Source organism: Musa acuminata, chromosome BXJ3-8 (genome assembly GCF_036884655.1).
Source record: "Musa acuminata AAA Group cultivar baxijiao chromosome BXJ3-8, Cavendish_Baxijiao_AAA, whole genome shotgun sequence".
Lineage (NCBI taxonomy): Eukaryota > Viridiplantae > Streptophyta > Magnoliopsida > Zingiberales > Musaceae > Musa > Musa acuminata.
The window spans coordinates 11,705,974-11,728,144 of record NC_088356.1 but is presented as its reverse complement, the minus strand read 5'-3'; the positions used below and the strand labels follow the sequence as shown (position 1 = coordinate 11,728,144).

The following is a 22,171-nucleotide window of genomic DNA, read 5'->3' as shown; positions in this document are numbered from 1 at the left end:
AAATTTTACTCTACAAATAAAACATATTTTGTATAGTTTATCTGCTGCTATTATATACGTATATATTTGTGGGTACCCCAGAAAAGAAAAATCCTTGCCAAACGGTCGACTCAAGTGACCCACCCACGTCGGATCCCAAGTCCTCCCATATATCCATCCCACGCCACTCTTTCTTCCGCCCAATCTCCTCTCCATCTCCGTTCATGGATGTCGCCTTCACCCCCAAGCCGCAAAGGCCCATCTGCTCCGTCTACCTCCCCTTCTCTCCGGGCCTCCTGCCTCTCTCCACCCGGAGGGAATTCCTCGGATGCGGCAGCCATCTCCGGCCTCCCTCCGGCCTCCGTTCCCTCAAGCGATTCAAGAAATCGGGCCTCCAATTCCATTCTCCCCGGTGCCTCTCCCAGGAATTCTCGTACGAGGATTCCGTTCTTACCGCTGCCGCGGTGGTCGCTGCCTTCACAGCCTTCCAGTTCATTTACCTGAATCACAAGCGGAAGCGGAGGAGTGAATCCCCCAAAGTGAGCGGTTCTTTTGCTTCTTTCTTCTTAATGTGTTTTCCGTTCTTGATCTTTCTTAGGATCAATGTACGGTATCTAGTGTTCGATGACAGTTTGTCTCTTTGGTGCTTCTTTCATTAAATATCTGGAAATTAGGCTTTGGTAATTTTGTTTGTCGGTGACAGCCTTGCGCATTGGGTCTGCCCTTTCTATTCACTATTTTCTGTGATTTTTGTAGGTGTTCAGTCATTATTATTATTATTATTATTTTGTTATTTTATGATATCATGTAGTGTCCTATCCGAGCGTAGTTTAGGAAAGGAGGCCTATTTGAGTATGACATCGATGATAAGGAGTCTTATCTTAGATATATTGTGGTTTAGGAAAGTTATTTAGTTATTAGGGCTTCACTTTAAAGAGTTTCATAGGTCTTTCTTGTATGGGTTTTTCTGGGATGGTCAACCCGTTGAACAGATTCTATAATTAGTCTTGTTTAGTTTTGTCATTTGTATCTGAGGTGGCTCCAGTTTACTTCAGTTAAATACACAGTTTGGGTTTCTCTATTAGTCATGGTAGTTGGGCAGAGTGCAGATCTTATGGGCTGTATCTAAGCCATTATATGGATGATATTTGGCAAGCAGCTATCATTTACTATCTGTTACTGGTTTTGGTCTTTGTAAGTGTTGATCAGTCCCAGACAAAAGAATAAGGTAACCATATTATGTGGTAGGTTATCTTGGTTATGGTACTTTCAGGGACTGGGGATTACATGTTCGCTCCCTCTTTTCTTTGTTTGGCAGGTGTAGACATTATTCGATTGTCTTAATTGGGAAGGTGCAATTATATGCTTGCCCCTCTTTTCATTTAATAAATTGACTGGAGTGGAAATTGTTGAGTTGTGTTTTGATAAAGATGAGCGGCATTGCCTAGAATAAATAATCTGGTTAGGATTAGTTGTTTTTGGATATTTTATAAAAGGATTTGTGAGATTTGGTGATTATAACTTTGTCTCCGCTCGCACTTGGTCTCTGTTCCCTGTTTCCATATCTTTCTTTTTTCTCTACTGTATCTCCTTTTCTCTACTTTGGGAAAAAAAACAAATTTCTTCTTCTTTGGTATTTACAACGATGTAGACTTAAAATTGGTTGGAATTCACCTCTCTCAGCCACCCTAGTTATCTTTGAGAGTCAACCTGTCACAATAATATATATTTTGCATGGTAACCATTTCACTACTGCTACCGGAGAAATCAAGAGGCTTCTCTTCATTACAGGTCTTTAAATTATTAGTCAACGAGTTCCATATAAGGTAAGGATTATGTGAATATGTGGAAAACCATTTGTAATCTAACTTCTGGTGCAAACTTGACAGTTCTCAGGTTTACAAGTTTCTGATGTTACGGTTGGCTCTGGACCCTGTGAGCAAGATGCCATTAGTAGGAGTAAGGAAGGTGCGGCGAAAGAGTTTATGATCGGTCAACATAAACAAACCATGAACAGAGGAAGTGATATAATTTCCGAGAGGCCTCATGGATTTTTGCATCTAGATCAAGGTAATGCCTTTAAGAAACCAGTAGGCTGCATTCAAGTTGGTTCTATTTAGTTGTAGCATGATCCTATTGACCTTTATGTGAATTTTACAATATAAAAGATTTATTTCTTAATATCCATTTCTATTTTTGGGTTTATTTGGGTCAGCAATAGTTTAAAGAGGAAACATGATGATGAATAATTTTTTATTGATCGACCACTGTAACTTATACTAATATATTTTGGTAACGCAATATAGAATTTGTTAAGATGTAAGGTCACTGATACAAAGAAATACCTCTATATACTAATTGGAAGTACCACCTGCAACTATAAATATTCGCTGTAGTTAAAATATGATGGACACTCAGAAGTGCTTGTAGTATTATGTTTGAAAAATACATGGCTTGTTCCATGTTTTAGTTAATCTGAGTCAAGGATTACATACCAAACCAGTGATATGTATTAGTCTGACCCCACATTAGTGCAGCATACCAAAGCAATTCTGAGGCAAACATTTTCTTTTACAATTGCATAATGTGGTGTGTCGTACGGTGATGATTTCATAGTGGATGAGTATTGGATGCAGACCAGAAGTTATAGTTGAAGAGGGCTAGGTTTCTTAAACCAACGCAAACTAAATGGCTTTGATTTGAATAACATCATGCTTCTTACCATATTTCATTCATAAATTGGATGTACCTGCAGCCGTAGACAAAAGAATGTACATTGTTGATACTTTATGCTTTTCAACCTGCATGAGTACGCCCTGCTTTCTTTTGTAGTTACCTAAATAGAATAATCTGTAGGGCTGCATAATTCTTTTGACCCACAAATCATTGTTCTAGAAAGACAAGTTTTCATTAAAAATACCATATTTGCTGCCAGAATAACAACAACAGCAGTAGTAGTTGCTGACACGCCTTACAAGTTCAACTTTCTTTTACTTTCTCAGCTAAGAAGAAGCAGGATTTGGTCAGTCAGGCTGATGATTTACGCCATATTACATCCATGGGTGGTCAGAAAACCATGCTTACTAGGGATAATAGCCAATGCCTTCAAGAAACTCTTGCTTGCAGTGAAGAGGAACAGCTTGACTTCAGGTCTCTATCATGCTTTAAAGGTTTAAGTGAAGAACCTCTTCGTCTCATCCTTCAAGAAAACAATGGTTCATGCAGTCAGTTAATGCTTGACCTGAGGTATCAGGATGCTCTTGCAAAAGGCTCTTTTCTTACAGCAGGTAAAGCTTGAAAAGATTAATAGTAGGTATTCTACTTATTTATTTTATGATTAATGTCTATGCTCGAGTCACAACAAGGTATTTTCAACTTCAGTTGGCTTCAAGCAAGTCATCTTTGTCAATTTCAGATCCTACTAAACAACAACCACCTATGTCATGCTTTAAGGAAGCTTCAAAAAGAGAAGAAAAAGTACTAAGAAATGTGCATGAATTTGCCAAAGACATAGGAAGAAACATGAGATGTAAAAAGGGTGATACAATCTTGTCCAGATTGCCTCAGCCAAAGAGGAATTTTGAGAAAAGTACAAATGATCTGTCATCATGGTTGAGAACCTACAATCGTCTCTTAAGGGATGGAAGGTATTATTTACATTAGCATTATCCGAGTGAATGATTTAGCTCGTTCATGCATAAAACTAGTGCTTTTAAGGTAATGTCGGTGTATTGGAAGAAAGAACTTACCAATAGCATTCCAAGTTGACATCATCTACTGAGTTTTTATTCTGCTACAATTTATGCTGGCCCATTTAATTTAAGTCTCCCAGTGACAGACTTTGCTTATCAGGTTGGCAGAATGCATCGACTTTCTGGAAAGCATGGAAAGGAAGGGATTGTTGGATATGGACAAGGTGACTGCGGTGACTCTATATGTCCCGTGCTTTTGCTTAACTTATCTGAGTTTCATCGTGCAGATTATTGATTGTCCTTATATTTTCAGGTTCATCATATGAGCTTTCTTAAAGCTTGTAAGAATAAAAAGGCTGTAAAAGAGGCTTTTCAGTTTTGCAAATTAATTCAAAACCCAACGATGAGCACATTTAATATGCTTCTATCTGTATGTGCAAGCTCTCAAGATTTTGAAGGTCGTTTATTCTACCTATTAGTTTTGACTATTCTAAATATCACTTAAAATATGGCTCGAGTATTCACTTCAAAATTCTAATGCATAGATTCCATGTTGCCTTTTAGGAGCTTTTCAAGTCATGCTTTTGATCAAGGAGGATGCACTGAAACCTGATTGCAAACTTTACACTACGCTGATATCAACCTGTGCCAAAAGTGGAAAAGTTGATGCTATGTTTGAAGTATGCTTTCCTTCTCCTTTATCGTGGAAGCTACAGTCTTAGATGAGTAGTTGTGAATCTTGTGATTGAACTGCAGTATCTTCTTTTATACTTTCAAATTTCAATAACCAGTTCCTGATGTAGTGATAGTGGGGAGGAGGTGACAATGAACAACAGTAGGAGAAAGGTTCGCAATATCGTACCGTACCGGTATTTCGATCTGGGCTCGATATCGGTACGGTACGGTGTACCGAGCGATACACTCAGGTGTACTGAGCACTGTAGCAGTGCAGCGTACAGTGCACCAGTACACTGTAGCACTATACACTGTGTAGCAGTGTAGTGTAGAGTGCACTGTACTGCTACAGTGCGGACCGGTACCGGGCGGTCCGCATACCACTGGCCTGTCGGACCGGTACATACCGCCCGTACCGGGCGGTACAATTCGGTACGGCAGACACTGAGTAGGAGGCGGCGGTTGTGATGTAGGAAGAAGGGAGGAGGGGGGAGAGAGGAGCTATATATATATATATATATATATATATATATATATATATAAGAAGAGGTAACAACAGTAGGTGGTTGTGATGTAGGAAGGAGGAGGCGGAGGAGGGAGGAGAGAGGAGCTATCATTATTTATATATAAAAAAGAAGATACAGTTACCAAGTAACTGGCAGAGGTGGAGGAGAAGGGAAAGACAGAGGAAATAAGGAGGCGAAGGAGCAAGAGGAGGTGGTAATGCATACTGGTAGGTGGAGGAGGAGGTGGAAGTAGCAATGTGGTAGGGAGGAGGCAAAAGAGGAGAGAAAGAGAGAGAAGGGCAGAGCCAATATGAGATGTCACTATTTAGAAAAAAAAGGCTATGAATATCAGGTGATACAAACCATACCTGACTGAAATGGGCGAAACTGTTGGTTCTATCCTGGTTGGCTAAAGAGCAGCCCATGCCGACATATATGGACGGGTTTTGAAACTTTGGTTAGCAAAGAAAAATGAACGTCTGGGTTCTGAGATCTTGTTGGTTACAATTTAAGATAGAACTTTTTCATTTTCCCTATAAAAATTGGAGAGTACTCATTTTGGCACAATAACTATTTTCATTAAACACAATATAATCAATAACTGCTGGTACAAATTTTGAGAGGAAAGATATTTTTATAATTTTTCAACACTTTAGGTAATCTTTGGTATCTATGTGTTGGAGGGTTTCATGTCATAGTTGTCACTAACTTATTCATCTTGGACATTGTCTACATTATAATTGTCAAAGTGCTGGCAATGACTATATGTTTAGAAATTTGGACCTTTTATAAATGTTATCAGATGTCACATTCTTTTGTTCAATTTTCTTAGCTTAATATGTCTGTGAAAAACCTTCAGGTTTGGCCAAAAGCTTCTAATTTATGTCTACTCTTGATTAACTGTGTAGCACGGATAAAAAAATTGGTTGTGTAGGCCATGGAGCCATTCTTAGTCAACTAGGATAGTCTTTGTGAAAACAGTTGTTAAAAAAAATGCTTGCTAGTGTTTCATGAACTCAGCACCAAATCTGTACAAATTCTCAAAAGTTTTCTTCCTAGGTTTTCCATGAAATGGTAAATGCTGGAATAGAACCAAATGCCAACACATATGGCGCACTTATTGATGGCTGTGCAAGGGCTGGACAAGTGGCTAAAGCTTTTGGTGCTTATGGAATTATGAGATCGAAGGTACAATCATGAACATATTCTAGTGTCTGGCTTTGCTTTAATTGATATTGTAGTTCTTAGTTTGGATGCTTATCATAGCTTTGTAATTATAGGTTTCTGTCTTATATGATTTATCCTTTTTGTATTTGGTAATATTCTGTGGACTTAAGAAGGTTTTGTATGCCAGTAGAAAGTGCAGCCTGATCGAGTTGTATTCAATGCCCTCATCACTGCCTGTGGTGAGGTAGGAGCTGTTGATCGTGCATTTGATGTCTTGGCAGAGATGAAGGCAGAACCTAAACCAATTGACCCTGATCATGTCACTGTTGGTGCTTTGATTAAGGCATGCAGTAAGGCTGGTCAGGTATAGTTTCTCATATTTCATTTTTTCACATTTTTGTTCTAGTAATTAATGTTAAATTAGTTTACTTATGTTGAATTTTGAACTACTGATCCTGTGTTAGGTTGAACGAACTCGTGAAGTTTACAAAATGCTTCAAGAGTATCACATAACAGGCACCCCAGAAGTTTACACTATTGCTGCGAAGAGTTGTAGCCAGATAGGTGATTTCCAATTTGCTCTTGAAATCTATGATGATATGAAAAGAAATGGAGTCATACCTGATGAGGTAATTTTTCATCACCAAATAAGAAGCTGTAGTCTAGTTCTTGCAGTTTCTTTTGACTGAAATTCTTTGTCTTATTTCTAATTTAAATTGCCATTATTTTGACATCTTATCTATTTGATCTTTATGAGATGCTTTTGGAGTGGCAATTATTTATGTGTCATAGACATATTGGTGCATCCCTATTTCTGGTGCTGGATGGTAGCTTCTTTAATTGGATTTTTATTCTATTGATGACCATCACATGTTAAATTGGCCAACATGAACCAAACCTTTGACAGATGACCACATCTGGTTGGCCATGACCTCATAAGGCAGGCTAGGCTTGCACCTTGTATGTAAATTTTTTGAAGTTATTGAAAGTTTTAACCTGCAAAAAAGTAATCAATTTGAATTTAACATAGTCTAACATTCACCATGTAGCTATTTTTAGAAAAAAAAATGTTAGCTGCAAACCTGCAAGAAATATTTACTGAATTATAATAGTTTATTGGGCAACATTAGGCAATGCCTACTTGCTTTTTTTAATTAAAAAGATGGATTAAGGTGCATAAGAAAGCTTAGAAGAAAGATTAGGGCAAAAAAGACCAGAGATAATTATCTGCTATGTGAAACACTTTTAAGTGAAATGATTCTAGATGAATTAGCTTTCTCTTGGGGATGTCAATCCTATTTATTCATTCGATCAGAGTTCTCCGTTTCACCCGGACCAGTATGAAATGGATGGTACCAGTTTGTGCATGGTTCGGTACACTAATCACCCCTGTTTCGGATGGTCCGATCCAAGCCAATAAAAGAATAAAGAACTTAAATTTAAATTAGGGCCTGCAAACATGAGCCCTATTTTAGCAAGGGGCATGGAACATATGCCACTGTTGTTCATTACTACCCACCTTCCCAGGATGCTTCCTTCTTCTCTTCTCCTCCTCCACTGCATCTTCTTCCTTCTTCCTCTTCCTTCCTCTTCCTCCACTACCTTCTCCCTCTTCCTCCTTACTCGTCTTCCTTCCTCTCTTCTTCTCCTCCTTCGAAGCACCAATGCATACCAGTGTATTGACACACAGTACATCGATATCGATCAATGCGTACCGGTCAAACTATGGGTCTGGTACATGAAATGACATTCCTTTTATTTGATCACTAATTATGTCACTGACTATAGACATTGCCCCTTCGGGTAGGGGGGAGAGAGAGAGAGAGAGAGTGTTTGTGAGATTAGCATCTTGCAATAAGAATTCCATGATTCAAGGGATTTTAATTGTATGATGTCCTTAGGGGAGGTGGGGTTTGTTTTAGATTTTTAACAAATTTACCAAGGAAATCACAGATTATATAAGTTCTAAGAATAATGATATAGAAATTTAAATTCTATATACAATTTGAGACAATAATTGTTTATAAATTTTTTTTATGGTATAGGAAATTTGTATATAGCAAAAGTGACACAACGATGATCATAATCGGTTTGTATTCTAGCTTACACTAATTGGTCAAATTGGCAGTTATATCAAAAAAATTATTTCTCTAGAATTATTTTGTTTATGCTCAAACATATTAATTTGATTAAATGTAAATTTTATCATTAAATTTGTAATGTACTTAATGGAAAATATGGAAATAAAACTTTCTTGGAGGAAATGCTAAAAGAAAGGCTTATGCATATTTTTAAAAGTATATTTGACCAAGGACTACAATCTCATATCGGGTATTTACTAGTTCCTAGTCAGATCGGTATGTACCAACACCGGTATCGGTGTACTGACACAGTATATTGATCTATACTGAAAACTCGAAGAGGAAGAAGAAAGAGAGGAGGAAGTAGAAGGAAGAAGAGGAGGATGAAGCATTTCCAAGTTCATAAGAGGGCAGCGAAGTGTGTGGACAGCAGTGAGGAGAGGAGAGGTAGGTGGTGATGGATGATGACTAGAGGAGCGGAGGTTGACAAATGATAGCTAGAAGAGCGGAGAGGGTGTCATATGACGTGGAGAAGATGGGAAGTAAGCAGCAAGGGTGATAGATAATAGCTAGAAGAGTGGAGAGGGTGACGGATGATAGCTAGAAGAGTGGAGAGGACGGTATACGACAACAAGAGGATGGGTCTGCCAAGAAGAGGGCTCACAATCTCAACCCTTTTCATTTTTTTAATTAAGGCCATTTGACAGTTAAATGGGGGTGGTTTGTATACCAGTTCACACCCGAACCAATATGTAATAGTCTGGACGAAAAGGAGATATATGATTGGGTGGATTTATGTAATTAATTTTTATATATTTGGTTTTTTGTAAGTTGTATATTTCACAATTGTTGTTAAAATGAGAAAAATGTAGGTCAAATGTGTATTCAGTTTGGTTCAAATTTCAGCTTTTATTTTGGGCAGGGAAACTTGAATAATAACAAAATGTTATTTGGTTTTCTGTCTTTAAAATTGAAATTGTCAGCTTAGGTGAAGTGAACAGCTTACTTCAATTCAATTTTCAGTTCTCTTCAACTGATTTTGTGTAATTTATATGGTATACAACAAATGCTGAATGGTTTGCGAGTCAGGTTTAATTTACTTATACAAGTTGTTGCTGCCTACCGAAAACCCTCTTGAATCGGTTATAATTTTGCATCCTGATACTTGGAAAGTTCTATGCAGATGTTTCTTAGCACCATAATTGATGTTGCTGGGCATGCTGGGAAGATAAATGCTGCCTTCAAAATCTTGCAAGAAGCAAAGAGTGATGGAATAAAAGTTGGAAATATGTCATATAGCTCTTTGATGGGGGCTTGTTGCAATGTATGATGGTGAATTCAGCATACATGTCATGTTAATTCATGCAATACTTTCATGCTAAGTGAACATTCTACTCTTTTTCTGAATAGGTGTTTATTTACAATGTCAAAATTAGGTGTAATAGATATATGCTGTAACCTTAATATAACTCACCGCTGACTCCAAGTAGTTACCACGTTATGCCGGGCTGTTATTGTTTATTTACATAAATTATCATTCTTTCTCAGGCCAAAGACTGGAAGAAAGCACTCGAGCTATATGAGGAGATTAAAGCAATAAAATTGCTTCCTACAGTTTCTTTGTTGAATGCTTTAATCACATCATTATGTATGTCTCTTAATCATGAACCTTTGTTATGGCAGTTCCTTTTCTTTCTTTTCTGTATAGTCCATGGAAAACATCAACTTTTATTTCTTGGTTGGTCTTTTATATTTAGCAAGTATCTGACTCAGATAACTGTACTGTGGCTGTCTTCATTTTGGTTTTTTAAATTTTGTATCAATTATTTTGATACACTTCTATAGAGCTGCAAACTATTCAGATTGAAACATTCAGAGATGATCATATTGTAGCTAAATAATCTACAAAATTTCTATAATAAATTGAGTTTGAATATGTGAATCGGAAAACAAAATAATGTCTCTTGTTAAAAAGTTGATTTTACTGACCATATTTTAGCCCCAACAGTGTCATGACCTGATGGTATAATTGTCTTGTTAATTTTGTCGAGTCTAAGTCATTGATCTAAAATGCTTAAGCCTAAGTTAGTACAGTCATCAGACTCTTATAAGTCAACCTAAGTTTTAGGCACTCCTGATGTGGGAGAAAACCAAGGTGTTACAAACAATTTGTTCATCAAACTCAATCTGGAAGCGAACTCCATTGAGATGTTATTTTCAGCCAAGAGTAGCCATTATTTTAGGAAGAGCTTTAATGACTTACTAGTAATTGATGGTGACTAATGTAAGGAAATACTGATATTGAAAGCTTTGTGTAGTTAGGTTTTCAGATACTATAGATAGCACAATAGTTCGCAATTGCCATTATACAAAAATGGGTTTTTAATCATATCTTGGATCGAACTGTATATGCTTGTTGGTATTTGTTATGATTGTAAAGGCACTAAGAGGGTTGGGGGGGGGGGAGGGGGGGTGGAGAGAGTGGTGAATTAGTGCTTTCGAAATAAAGTTTCAATTTGAAAAACAATTGAAAAATACATATCGGAAATGTGTTTAACTTAGAATATGAGTAAGGGTAGTGAGCAACTAAATTAGTTAGTAATAGCAATGAAAAGCATAAAGAGATACGTAAACCAGATTTATAGTGGTTCGGTCGTCTCGACCTACGTCCACTCCCGATTCCTCTTCCTCGAGGCCACCGACTTTCATTACCGATCTTCTTTTCAATGAGCGAAGATCAACTACCCTTGTTACAACTCTTTCTCCTTTTCACAGGTTTAGGAGAGAATTTTCACACCTCTCTTTTGCAAGAAGATCTCACACCTCCCTTAGAATGACTTCTAGACTCAAGGATGAAGAGACTCAACACTTTAAGAGATAAATCATAAGTTTTTGTTACTTTGTTAAGCAAGCATGAGTGGGGTATTTATAGGCCCCAAATGGTTTAAAAAATGAAGCTAAAAATTCAAATCCCCAGATTTTCAGGATACTAGCTGTACTACTACCTGACAGAGCTTGGGAACTAGGACTCTGGTGGTACCATCGCTTGGCTGGGCGATACTACCGTTGGCCTGGATGGTACCACCGCCTGCCTAGGTGGTACTATCGTCAGGAATCCCGGAAAAGTATATTTCGTACTTTCCAGTTCATAGGTGGTACCATCACCCAGCCCAACCCCAGGTCACTGAATTGGCCTTCTGACAGGCCCAATTCAACCTTGGTTCAGGCCCAATGGGCTCCTAGTCAAGTTGGCATGGTTACGCCCTAAAACCAACTCAATTAGACTCTAAATGACTCCGATCAAGACTTAACGACTCCAATTACAATCATGAAGCCTTCAACATGTTGTCCAGCATGTCATCTGCTCGTTTGACACTTCGTCCTAACCTCTGGTGCATCGTCATTTCCTTCGGCATATTGACCTCCCGCAGTATCCGATCTTCTTAGCGCAATACCCGATCCTTCCGGCCTAATGCCCGAACTCATGGCACGTCAACCAATCCTTCGGCTCGACGTCTAATTTCTGACATGATGCTTTCCGACCCAATGTCTGATTCTCTTGCTTCAATGGTTCGTCCATGATTGAAGTTTTCTTGCATTATTTATCTCGTACACTTATTAGTTCATAATCTTGATTTCATCATCAAAATCCGGGATTCAACAGAATTGTTATCTGTTCTACTATCACTGTGAGCAATCTAGATATTTATTTAAATAATGACTGATTTTATTTTGCTTTTGAGAGTAGAAAATGTGGTAACCTAGATTTTTACTTAATTAATGGCGGTGTTAATCTTGTTCTTGTGATTAAACAATGAGGTAACTCGATATGTTTCATAAGTCAGTTGTCATTTTCTTGAATGAAATAATAGTATGTGATCCTGCTTTGATTTGCTGTCGCACATAGGTTTCAAATCTTCTATTTGTCAAACACTCAACCTTGCTCTTTTAGCTCTCTTCTAATGCCTCTTGCCAGGGCAATCTGTTATGAACCAGGTGGCTATACTTTAACTGGCTTTGGTTAGCGGCTATATTGTCCCTGAACTGAGATGGATAATCTAATCTTGATCCAATTAAAATTAGTTTGGTTGAAGTCTGATTGAATTTGAGTTTATTGGATGGCCTCTTTCATCAAAAATCTCCAAGGTGGGGTTAGTCTCTTTCTACCTTGCTAACTTGAAAGCTTGAACTGTTAACAGTTTTCTATGCTTGGGTTGTTTGTGGGGGCAAGATATGGCAACTGCAAGTGACTGTTGAATTAAAGGTAGGAAGATTGTCGTCCCATGAATAGGCCATTCTAGCCTGTATATTGTATCTTGATAAAATTTCATTTTGGACACTCTGTTATTACTTGATTGTGTTTCAAATCATGCTACGGAAAACAATCTTGACTCATGAATTCCATAAGGACGGTCCAATTCATGAGGCTACTACCAATGTGGTCTTTGAGGGTCAATGTAATAACAAATGCAGTGAATTTCCTAACCTAATAGTGAATTACCCTTCTTGTTTTATTCAGTTATAGAAACTTACATAATTCCTGAGTTTAGTAAACCTACCAGATAATGAACAAAATGGCTCTGAGTTTCTTTCTTTTTTTTTATTTCCTGATACCTTAGTTAATGCCGCATTGGAAAATGGTGTTGGATTGGATTTGGTGTATGATTAGATTAGTGTACTAGTAAGTTGGCTTGAAGTACATTGTGAGGCATGGTTTAGGGCCTCTCAAATGGAAGTTACTTGGCTAAAAGGTCTAATCTAACAATAAATATGATATGGCCTACTACTACGAATTGCAGTGGTCTTGTAAGAAAGGTCTTAGTAGGCCTAGTACCTACCTCTAGTATGATGCAGCTGCCCGGTAGCAAGCCGAATGGTGCCATGTGCCTCATGTGCTGCCTACCAATGAATGATTCTGGATATTTGTTTGGTCTTGATGAAAACATGAAGCTTTTGAGTTTTGAGTGCAGGATATTATGATGCCTTAGTTATTCCTGAATCAAAAGTGGATGTTTGGTTGATTGATATGTAAAGTTTGAAGTGCTGATTACTTCCATTTGAGTCATTAAAAGAATATGTGGTGCGATTTTCCCAACACAGAAAAGAGAAGGATGGTGTGTCAAATTGTTATGTAAAACTTGCTGGGCTTATTTCTAGTAAGCTGGGTTATGCACACGGGCTCAAGTGAGATGGATGGTTGATAGTGGCTGCAGGATATCAAATCTGTCCTTTCTATCAGGGCCACCTTTAATTTGAAGAAGATGAGTACTTAAAACCAGGGTTTGCCGTACCGAGCCGTACCGCCCGGTACGGGCGGTACGTACCGGTCCGACAGGTTTTCGGTACGCGGACCGACGGTTACCGGTCCGAGGTACTGTAGCAGTTACTGCAGCACTGTAGCAGTGCTACAGTACTCGGTACACTCAGGTGTACCGCTCGGTACACCGTACCGTACCGGTACCGAGCCCAGGTCGAAATACCGGTATGGTACGGTATTGCGAACCTTGCTTAAAACTAAGAAGAAGGAAGTAACTAGATCAAACTTTTAATTCTATTAGAACAGTGAAAGTAATAACAGTTCAATTTTTATGTCCAAGGGGCCTTCTTTAATTTGAAAAAGATAAATAATTCTTGGACCCATGGGGCTTATATGCTTATATATAACTAATCAAGAAGCCTTGTGGGAAAAGGTTATTTATTATGAACTGAAGTCAATCTGCAATATCCTATCTAAAGATACCTCTAGTACTTTCAAGAGAATCAAGACACAATATTAGTTGTTTAAAGGCTTGTCCAACCCTATTTTTATTAAGAAGCATAGGGCATTAACGAGGTTTTAATTAAAAACTAAGCACCACAAAATAATATGATAAAATAATAACAAATAAAATGTTTATCACAAGCTGTTGTCCTTTCTCTTGTTGGGTTTAGGAATCCTCCTTGGCCTTGGAAATCCCTTTATAGATATTTTAAAATGTCCTTTCTGTCTTAGTTTAATCATCAAACAATCAATATTTGTCTTGAGCTTTCTCTGGAAAAGCCTGTCAATACTATCCTAGTATTATCTTATCGCTAACAAAGGCCAATGATGGCTTGTTGATGGCCAAGACACCCTGACTGAGCCCTCTTAGAGGTGGTTTGGATTCTGATCACTCCGTAATGCATTATTACCATCATAATTGGTTATAATGGAGACTCAAATTGAACCCTCGTGAGGATGGTTTTGGCTTGGGTCACCCTCTAAGTCATTATCACCCTCGTAACAGGTTATAATGGTTTTGGGTGCTGTCCAGTGTCCCTGTTAATGGACCTTTAGAACTTTGGTTTTGTACTTGTATCTCAATGTTAATTGGTACAATCATACTTTATCTATTTTAAATAATGAACCTCTAAAAGAGGACAATGAATACTTACCTTTTCTTTTCAATGATAAATCTGCAATAATGAAGAGTCTATTTATTCATTTGGGCCTATGTATATTGATTTGTACCTGTCATTTGTGAATTTAAGGGTCATAATTTATGTTTTGTTTATAATTTAATATATTGTAATGGTTAAGGATGTGATTATATATATTGGTTTGAAATTTTCGTTCATATATCTATGACTATAAGTATAATTTTCTATGTCAATCATGAAAGCATCATAGAACTTTCTGGATCTGTTGATTTGTTGTCTCATTCCTCCAACTCTCTGAATTCTTACTAAATGAAATGAAATTTCTTAAAATTGTCCATGGCTTATAACTACATATGTGTGCAGGCGAGGCTGACCAAGTACTGAAGTCTGTTGAAGTTCTTGATGAAATGAAAAAAAAAGGTGTACAACCAAATGAAATTACATATTCTGTCCTCATAGTAGCATGTGAAAGGTGATGGTCATGAACTTAGTTCTATTTACATTACTGGTCATTTTCTGAAGAGAAACTTTTGGTTTCAAAGAAATGGCGAAGCTGAATTGGCCTTTACACTCTTTGGAGAAGCAAAAAGGGATCGCGTCCTTCCCAATATCATTATGTGCCGCTGTTTGACTGGTGATTTTGTGAACTACCTATTTTGTTAATTTTTCGCAAGAACAAAAAATACACTTTTCTGTTTTGTTAAGCTATTGTAGGAGATTGTCTTGGCTTGGAATTATCTGGCTTTGGTTTGTTATACTTGGAAGCTTAAATAAGTGTAACTACACATTTTCTAGGATCTTTATTGATGTCAGTTTCGTCAATCCATATTAAGATTTCTCTCTTAACTTAATTGCTCTTTTTGTAGGTTTGTGCTTGTACAGTTTTAAGAAGGCTTATTCACTTGGTGAGCCTATTGTTTCTTTCAACACAGGGCGGCCACAAGTTGATAGTAAATGGTATGTTGGTATTAACAGATTTATCTTTTCTAATCTTGAAAATATCACATATGGACATTGAAGATTAGTTTACAATCCTTTAGTTGAGGGGAGGAGAGGTTTATTTGACTATTTGAATGTATTTTAATTTTATTTTATAAGAGACTTTCTCAAATTTCTGTAAAAAGTTCATTTTTAGACCTTTTATTTTTTTGTAATCATTGGATCTAGTTTTCCAAGGCCTGCTGCTAGGAATGTGACATTATTTGTTGGGATCGTTTGTTTTATAATATTCATTAGGAATATGAGAGAGGACATCATCAAAGGAGTAAGCTTTTGCCATTTAGCGCTAGGTGTAGCACTTTGGTGATCTTTAATGACCTAGCATATTCTCCCGAGCAACCAAAATGGAATGAATGATAGCTTGTCAACTTAAGGATGTGCGACAAGTACAAGAGAAGAAACTATTAATAGAAGATGTCTTACACAGCATAGTCTACATTTAGATACATATCTCAAAATTTTATACATGATAATTATCTTAATTATGAAGTAAGTGATCGTGAAAGGTTTCAGCATGTTATGTTTTTAGATGTTGATATGTTACCAGGACTTCACTAGCAATAATGGTCTATCGTGAAACCATTCAAGCTGGTGTCATACCTACAATTGAAGTTTTTTCGCAAGTGCTGGGATGCCTGCAGTTTCCACGTGATTCTTCATTAAGAAAAACAATTATTGAGAACCTGGGAATAGGTTTTGATTCCTCAAGATCTTCAAATGTGAGTTCACTGCTAGATGGTTTTGGTGAATATGATATCCGTTCTTTTTCCATACTAGAGGTAAGAACAACAGCAGCAGCAGCAAACTATTTGGTTTACATGCTTAGTTTCATTGATGTATTCATCACGAAGGAACTAACCTAAATCTTAGTACTCAGGAAGCTACTTCACTAGGAGTAATTCCACGTGCAACGATGAAAGATAATCCAGTTGTTGATGCAAGGAAATTGCAGATTCATACCGCTGAGGTTTGATTGCCTGAAAACCTCAGAATTCTGTTAACTTTTATTGTTTAGTCTGTTATTGTCATTTTCAAGTTCTTGTCACTTGGATAAGAAAAACAATATTTTGTTAAAATTGTCATTTGGATTGACTTCTATAAACAATCCCATATCCAGATGTAATAAGATTGCACAAAGCCTCATGTATCAGTTTCCATTTTTAAGTAACTAACATTTCTGGAGTAATGAGGCCTGCTTTAATTGCATGGGAATTGAAGGAAGGAAAGCATTAAGTGGGTAAAACTAGAGAAAATAGGTTTAAGAATATCGAGACTTGACTTGTTTGATCCGTGAATGTGGCTTAGAATTTAGAGAGAAAAATGAATTTTATTTTTATTTCCTGATCAACTAGCACTTTTTATTTCTAAATTGTTTTTTGGATTTTGAACAACTTTGGCTGTATGCATCATGAAGTGCATAAGTTGCTTGAGAACAATTTACAATAAAACAGTTGCTGAGGTAACATAAAATTTTGCATTGTTTACTTGAATTTTAATGGTGGGGATCTGAGTGATGATTTCACTGTGAATATTCATCTGAAATTACTTGTAAAATAGATAATAATCTAGAACACCATTTAAATTATTTCACAATTCATCAAATAAGGTCAGAGAAGATAGAGAATATCTGATTGTGATGAGGACATGCTCAATGCTGCATGAGAATGAGAACATGCTTTTTTCTTCATGCAGCATATTTAATACATATGATCTCAAGGGAAAACTACTTAGAGCAACAAACTTCGACATTATCTTGTTGAAAATACAATGATTTCAGAGAGTGAGAATTGAAAGTGAGGATGAAAAGAATAGAAAGAATGAAGTGATTGATTTGTCATATTACATAGGTTTCTCATGGGCCTCTAATCATAGAGCACTTTGGATGCCTTTAGCATATGTTTCGGTGGTGGTATGACTGATGTCTCAATCCTTGGCCAAATAAAGGAAAACTGAGTAGAAAATGGTTCCGGATGCTGCTAATAATGAAAGTGGCGGATATACAAATTACAAAGAAGTGATCGATCAGCCATATTCCGTAGGTTTCTCATGGCTTCTGATTATCAAGCACTTTGGAAGCCTCTAGCATATGCACCAGTGGTGGTATGACTGGTGGGCATGTCCTAGGTTGTCACATCAGCTGCCTGGTCATTGATGTCCAGTTAGTAGCCTAACAGCTAATAGGCTGTTGTCTGGAATGAAAGCAACAACAGAATTTTCAAAGGATTGAATCATGATATTGTTCTATAATCAGAAGGGTCAGTTTGTCAGCTTCATGGGAATGCTTCTGACTTCTGCAGAGAGGTATGAAGTTCGTTTGTGTTTTTTTCTCCTTTTTATTTTATAATTTCTATCCTCTTCTTTGTTCTTTCTTTTCATATGTACTTATTTCATGCTTTTAATAAGTAACCTCAAGGCCTTGCAGAAAAAAAACAACAGAGGAGAAACTCTGTTGTGTTTGTGTTGCTTGTGCTTATTATGTGCCATTGTAGAATAACCTATATGACTAGGGTTTAACACCCAGAAATTTTTTAGTTTCAATATCTGATAATTTGTAATTTTAAGCATTACACGAGAAACATGCATGTCTATTATCAGGTACTGTTGTTCTAGTTTTCATAGCTGTTCTTGCATATAGTTCTTTAATTGAGTTAAATTTTGTGGTAAAGAGATACTGATAACGATCAATTTCTAATATGAGAGTTATGTACCACTTTATAATAGCTGATTAGTCTTTACAAATGTTTCAGGTGTATCTCTTAACAATTTTGAAAGGTCTCAAGTATCGGCTTGCTGCTGGTGATCTTGCTTCTTTGTTGATGCTTGATTTCTTACATTATTATTTTTAGTCATTATTTCTTACATAGTTAAGCATAGAATGAGTTTCAAATTCCATTTCCAAAATAAGTTGAGATGATACTGCCAATACACATATGTGATCAAGTTTAGATATATCACTCATGGATGTGTGATGGAGAGGAGAGTATAATGCTATTCATATTGTGCTAGCAATAATAGTACAAAGACTTGCGCATAAGAAATAAGTCAATTTAGCATCTCACTGATCTTAGCTTGCCTCCCCGCTGATTAAAACTTCTTGGTTATTTTTGCAGGTTCAAGGCTACCAAATATCACAATTTTGTTACCTACGGAAAGGACACAAATAGAGTTTTCCAAAGGAGACAGAACAATTAGCCTTGCTGGAAGGTGAAAGATGTTTGATTGTAATTTATGACATTGATTATTTTATTAGGCAGCATTTGAAAGTTTTTATTGATATTCTCATCCGTTCAATCTCCATTCTTTATGATTATTAGGCTATGAAAAACCAAGGAATGCAATCTTGTACCAACCCTTGTATGTCCAGTCAGTGATTTCAATAGGCGCTCGGGCGAGGCGAGACGAGGCCCTAGTGCCTCGCTTCATTTCCAGGCGGCGCGCTTCAAAAAGGTGCCGCTTGGGCACCCGCCTAAGCCCAAGTGTCGGGCGCTTCAGGCGAGCGCCTGGGTTAAACCAAGTGACTGAACCAGCATTTTAGGTCTGGTTCGGTCTCCGGTGCTTTAGTTGGTTCAATTGAACCAACTAAAGCACTGATATCAGCGCGACTTCCCCAACCCTAACCCTGCTCGCCGTTCACGCTGCCGCTCCCACTGCTCGTTGCCGCTGTTGTCGCTCGTCGCTCCCGCTGCTCGCTGTTGCCACTGTCGTTGCTCTCGCTGTCGCTGCCGCTGCCACTGCCACTGTCGTCGCTCTCGCTGTTGCTGCCACTGTCGCCGCTCCCGCTGTCGTTGCTCGCTGCTACTGTTACCACTGTCTCCGCTCGCCACTCCCGCTGTCGCTGCTGTTGCTTGCTGCTACCGCTGCCGTTGCCATTGTCGTCACTCCCGCTCCCGCTCCCGCTTTTCTCAATCAGCACCCTCGGTCTTCCCTTCCACTCTTCTCTTCTCTTTCGATAGTATATTGTTAACAGTATACAGTATACTGTTAACTGTATACTAGTAACAGTATTTGTATTTATTAGATTAATAATATATTATTTTGATTTTAATACTGTTAATTTTCATTTATTTGAAATTATTGTTTTGAATTTTGAGACTTATTGTTAATGTGACATTGTGATTTTGTACCTTATATTTTCTTAATTTAATAGCATATTTTTATTTAAATTTTTAAATAATTATATTTATTAATTATATTTTATATTTTTATATTTTAGCGCCTCACTTCACTCGGGTGAGTCGGGCGTTTTTGGACCTTAGTGCCTTTTGACGCCTAGCGCTTTTCAAATCACTGCGTTCATTGCTATGTACTCCAAGTACAATGTACAGACACTCGATACAGTTTTATGAAAAAAAAAGCTGAAAGATCAATCGAAAATTGAAAAAATAAAGAGGAGGCAGTGGCGGCAAAGGAGGAGGAGAGGCTGTGACACAAGAGAGGAGGGAAGGAGGTGGTGGAGGAGGAGAGGCTGTAGCACAGAAGGAGAGGAGGCAACAGAGACAGAGGAGGAGAGGCGGTGGGGCAGTGGCACAAGAGAGGAGGGAAGTATGCAGTGGAGGAAAGGATGGTAGAAGGCAGTGACGGAGAAGGTGCAAGAGGGCAGAAGACTGAAGGAGGATGAGGAGAAGGAGAAGAATATTGACGAGGGCTGGTGTGAGCGAACGGTGAGGGGTGCCGGTGAGGGATGCGGGCGACGACAGATGCAGATGTGGGGGAGAACACACAAGAGGATAAGTTAGGGTTTTAATTTTTCATTTTAAATATTTGTTTAAAAAATGGGCTGCCCAATCCAAGGTCATTACCGAGCCTAAGTCGGTAAGCAGAGTTCAGAAGCCTTACTGCTTGGTTCATAGGGCTTACTGAGTGGTGAGGCTTGTTTTACACTTGAATCAAAATTGGGTTGGTTTGTGTGTTGGTCGATGGTTGGACCAACAGTTGGATCGGTAAATACGGGCTGTACGACACCAAACCGGATGAAATTGCATTCCTTGTTATATATACTATAGGTAAAATAAAGCAAGTAGGAGATATGCTGCTCTAGAAATATGAGTTATTAAGAGTCCTGCTTGAATGCTAATGTCACACTTATTAAGAAACAAACTGTCGCATATTAAAACATCTAGGAATATGCACATGATAATGCTAGTGGCACATTTGCATACACTTGAATACTTAAAAATAGTTTGTGCATATTGCAACTTATTTCTGCATTTTTCATTAAGATGATAGCTTTGGGATTATGTTAGTGGCATACTTGCACTTTTCAGTTCTTCTTATATAGAGGTTTGCTGCTTTTCGCATTAAGACAATAGCTATCAGCATTGTGTCAATGCTGCATTTGATTATGCAGTATACTTCATCTTGATTGTGGTAACTGAGGTGTTATATGCAATACAGGGTTGGTCAGGCAGTTGGTTCGCTGTTGAGGAGACTGGGCCTTCCTTATCAAGGAGAAGAATCATATGGGAAAATTAGAATAAATGGTCTTGCTTTGAGAAGGTGGTTTAAACCAAGGGTTACCAGCACATCTTTTTCAGGAAGACCTGCAGAAATGATTCCAACAACTGCACGTTTGGCCAAAGGGATCGCCGATCAGCAGCGCAGCATTCGGATCAGCAAAAATTTCTCTCTTGAATAACATGCTGCATCACTTCAGCTGATGATTTTATTCATGTTTGGATCAAGAAGAATAATTGGACGAAGATTCAGTCGCCAATATGATTGTTGATATGGTAGTTCTGCTTCAAACCTCTTTTTATCATCTAGAACAGGATACAAAATGTTTCCATTTGCGTACATGTCCAACATTGAAGGTGAAGGTAGCATGTTTTGAATGATGAATCAGCATTATGGTATGAATGGTATTATCATCTCGATAAATTTCCAGGATTATTGGTATTTAGCATCCAGCTTGAGCATATTAGTTCAATAGTAGATGTCCTTACGCTGTTCATGGCATCAAATCATAGTCGTGGATTACTGTATCATGGTCGAGTTGTTGAGGTTTAACAGTTAGCTGGTCGGTGTTCATAGCTGTTTCCTAGTTAAATTGCACTAATTTTTTTGTCGTGCATAACTTGTATGGTTCTCATGCTACAACTTGTGTTTTGATGGGGTTCTTTTTAGGTTTCAAATGGCTAAAATGGTTTGATTTCTTATTCTTGTACAAAGTCAGTAGTAGAAAATGGATTTGTTCTCCGTGTATACATAACAGTTAAAAAAATATTTTGCAGGGTATGGCATGCATTAATTACATATATAAATTGAGTTTCCTTTTTTCCTTTTTGCTGTATATATACATAATCTGCTATTCTATTTAATCTGTTTCCGCGAGTTTAGTTACACTTTCCTTCTGGTTTTTGTTTATACATGATAATTGCGAGAGAGAGAGAGAGAGAGAGCTTAGATTGTATTTGGAGAAGTTCCCATTTACAGTATACAGTAGCCTTGTTAAGAAGGAATACTGTTCCTATAAGACTCAAAATATTCTCAATAGTGTTTGGTGTTACTGTGATAAATGTATCATTGCCTAGTTCATCCGAATTCGAAAAATATTTATTATATCAGCAATACGAAAAATAAAATACATCTCCAAATCATGGAATGGGACGGTGATGATGTGGCATACTTGTGGTGCATATAATGCAGACACTTAGTTAGACACATTATGCATCGA

General features: G+C 37.6%; 1 protein-coding gene across 1 annotated transcript; it reads left to right on the top strand.

The window, feature by feature from the left end:
• Positions 1-110: 110 nt before the first annotated feature.
• LOC135645216 (pentatricopeptide repeat-containing protein MRL1, chloroplastic-like) lies at positions 111-21,375 on the top strand. Its single transcript, XM_065163385.1, has 20 exons — positions 111-518; positions 1,869-2,049; positions 2,982-3,266; positions 3,395-3,626; positions 3,832-3,895; positions 3,985-4,129; positions 4,236-4,351; positions 5,912-6,040; positions 6,210-6,383; positions 6,484-6,648; positions 9,284-9,424; positions 9,649-9,748; positions 14,863-14,971; positions 15,042-15,133; positions 15,366-15,456; positions 16,046-16,277; positions 16,376-16,465; positions 18,246-18,294; positions 18,609-18,702; positions 20,893-21,375. The coding sequence occupies exons 1-20, from the start codon at positions 204-206 to the stop codon at positions 21,131-21,133; spliced, it is 3,045 nt and encodes a 1,014-aa protein (XP_065019457.1). The 5' UTR covers positions 111-203; the 3' UTR covers positions 21,134-21,375.
• Positions 21,376-22,171: the final 796 nt, after the last annotated feature.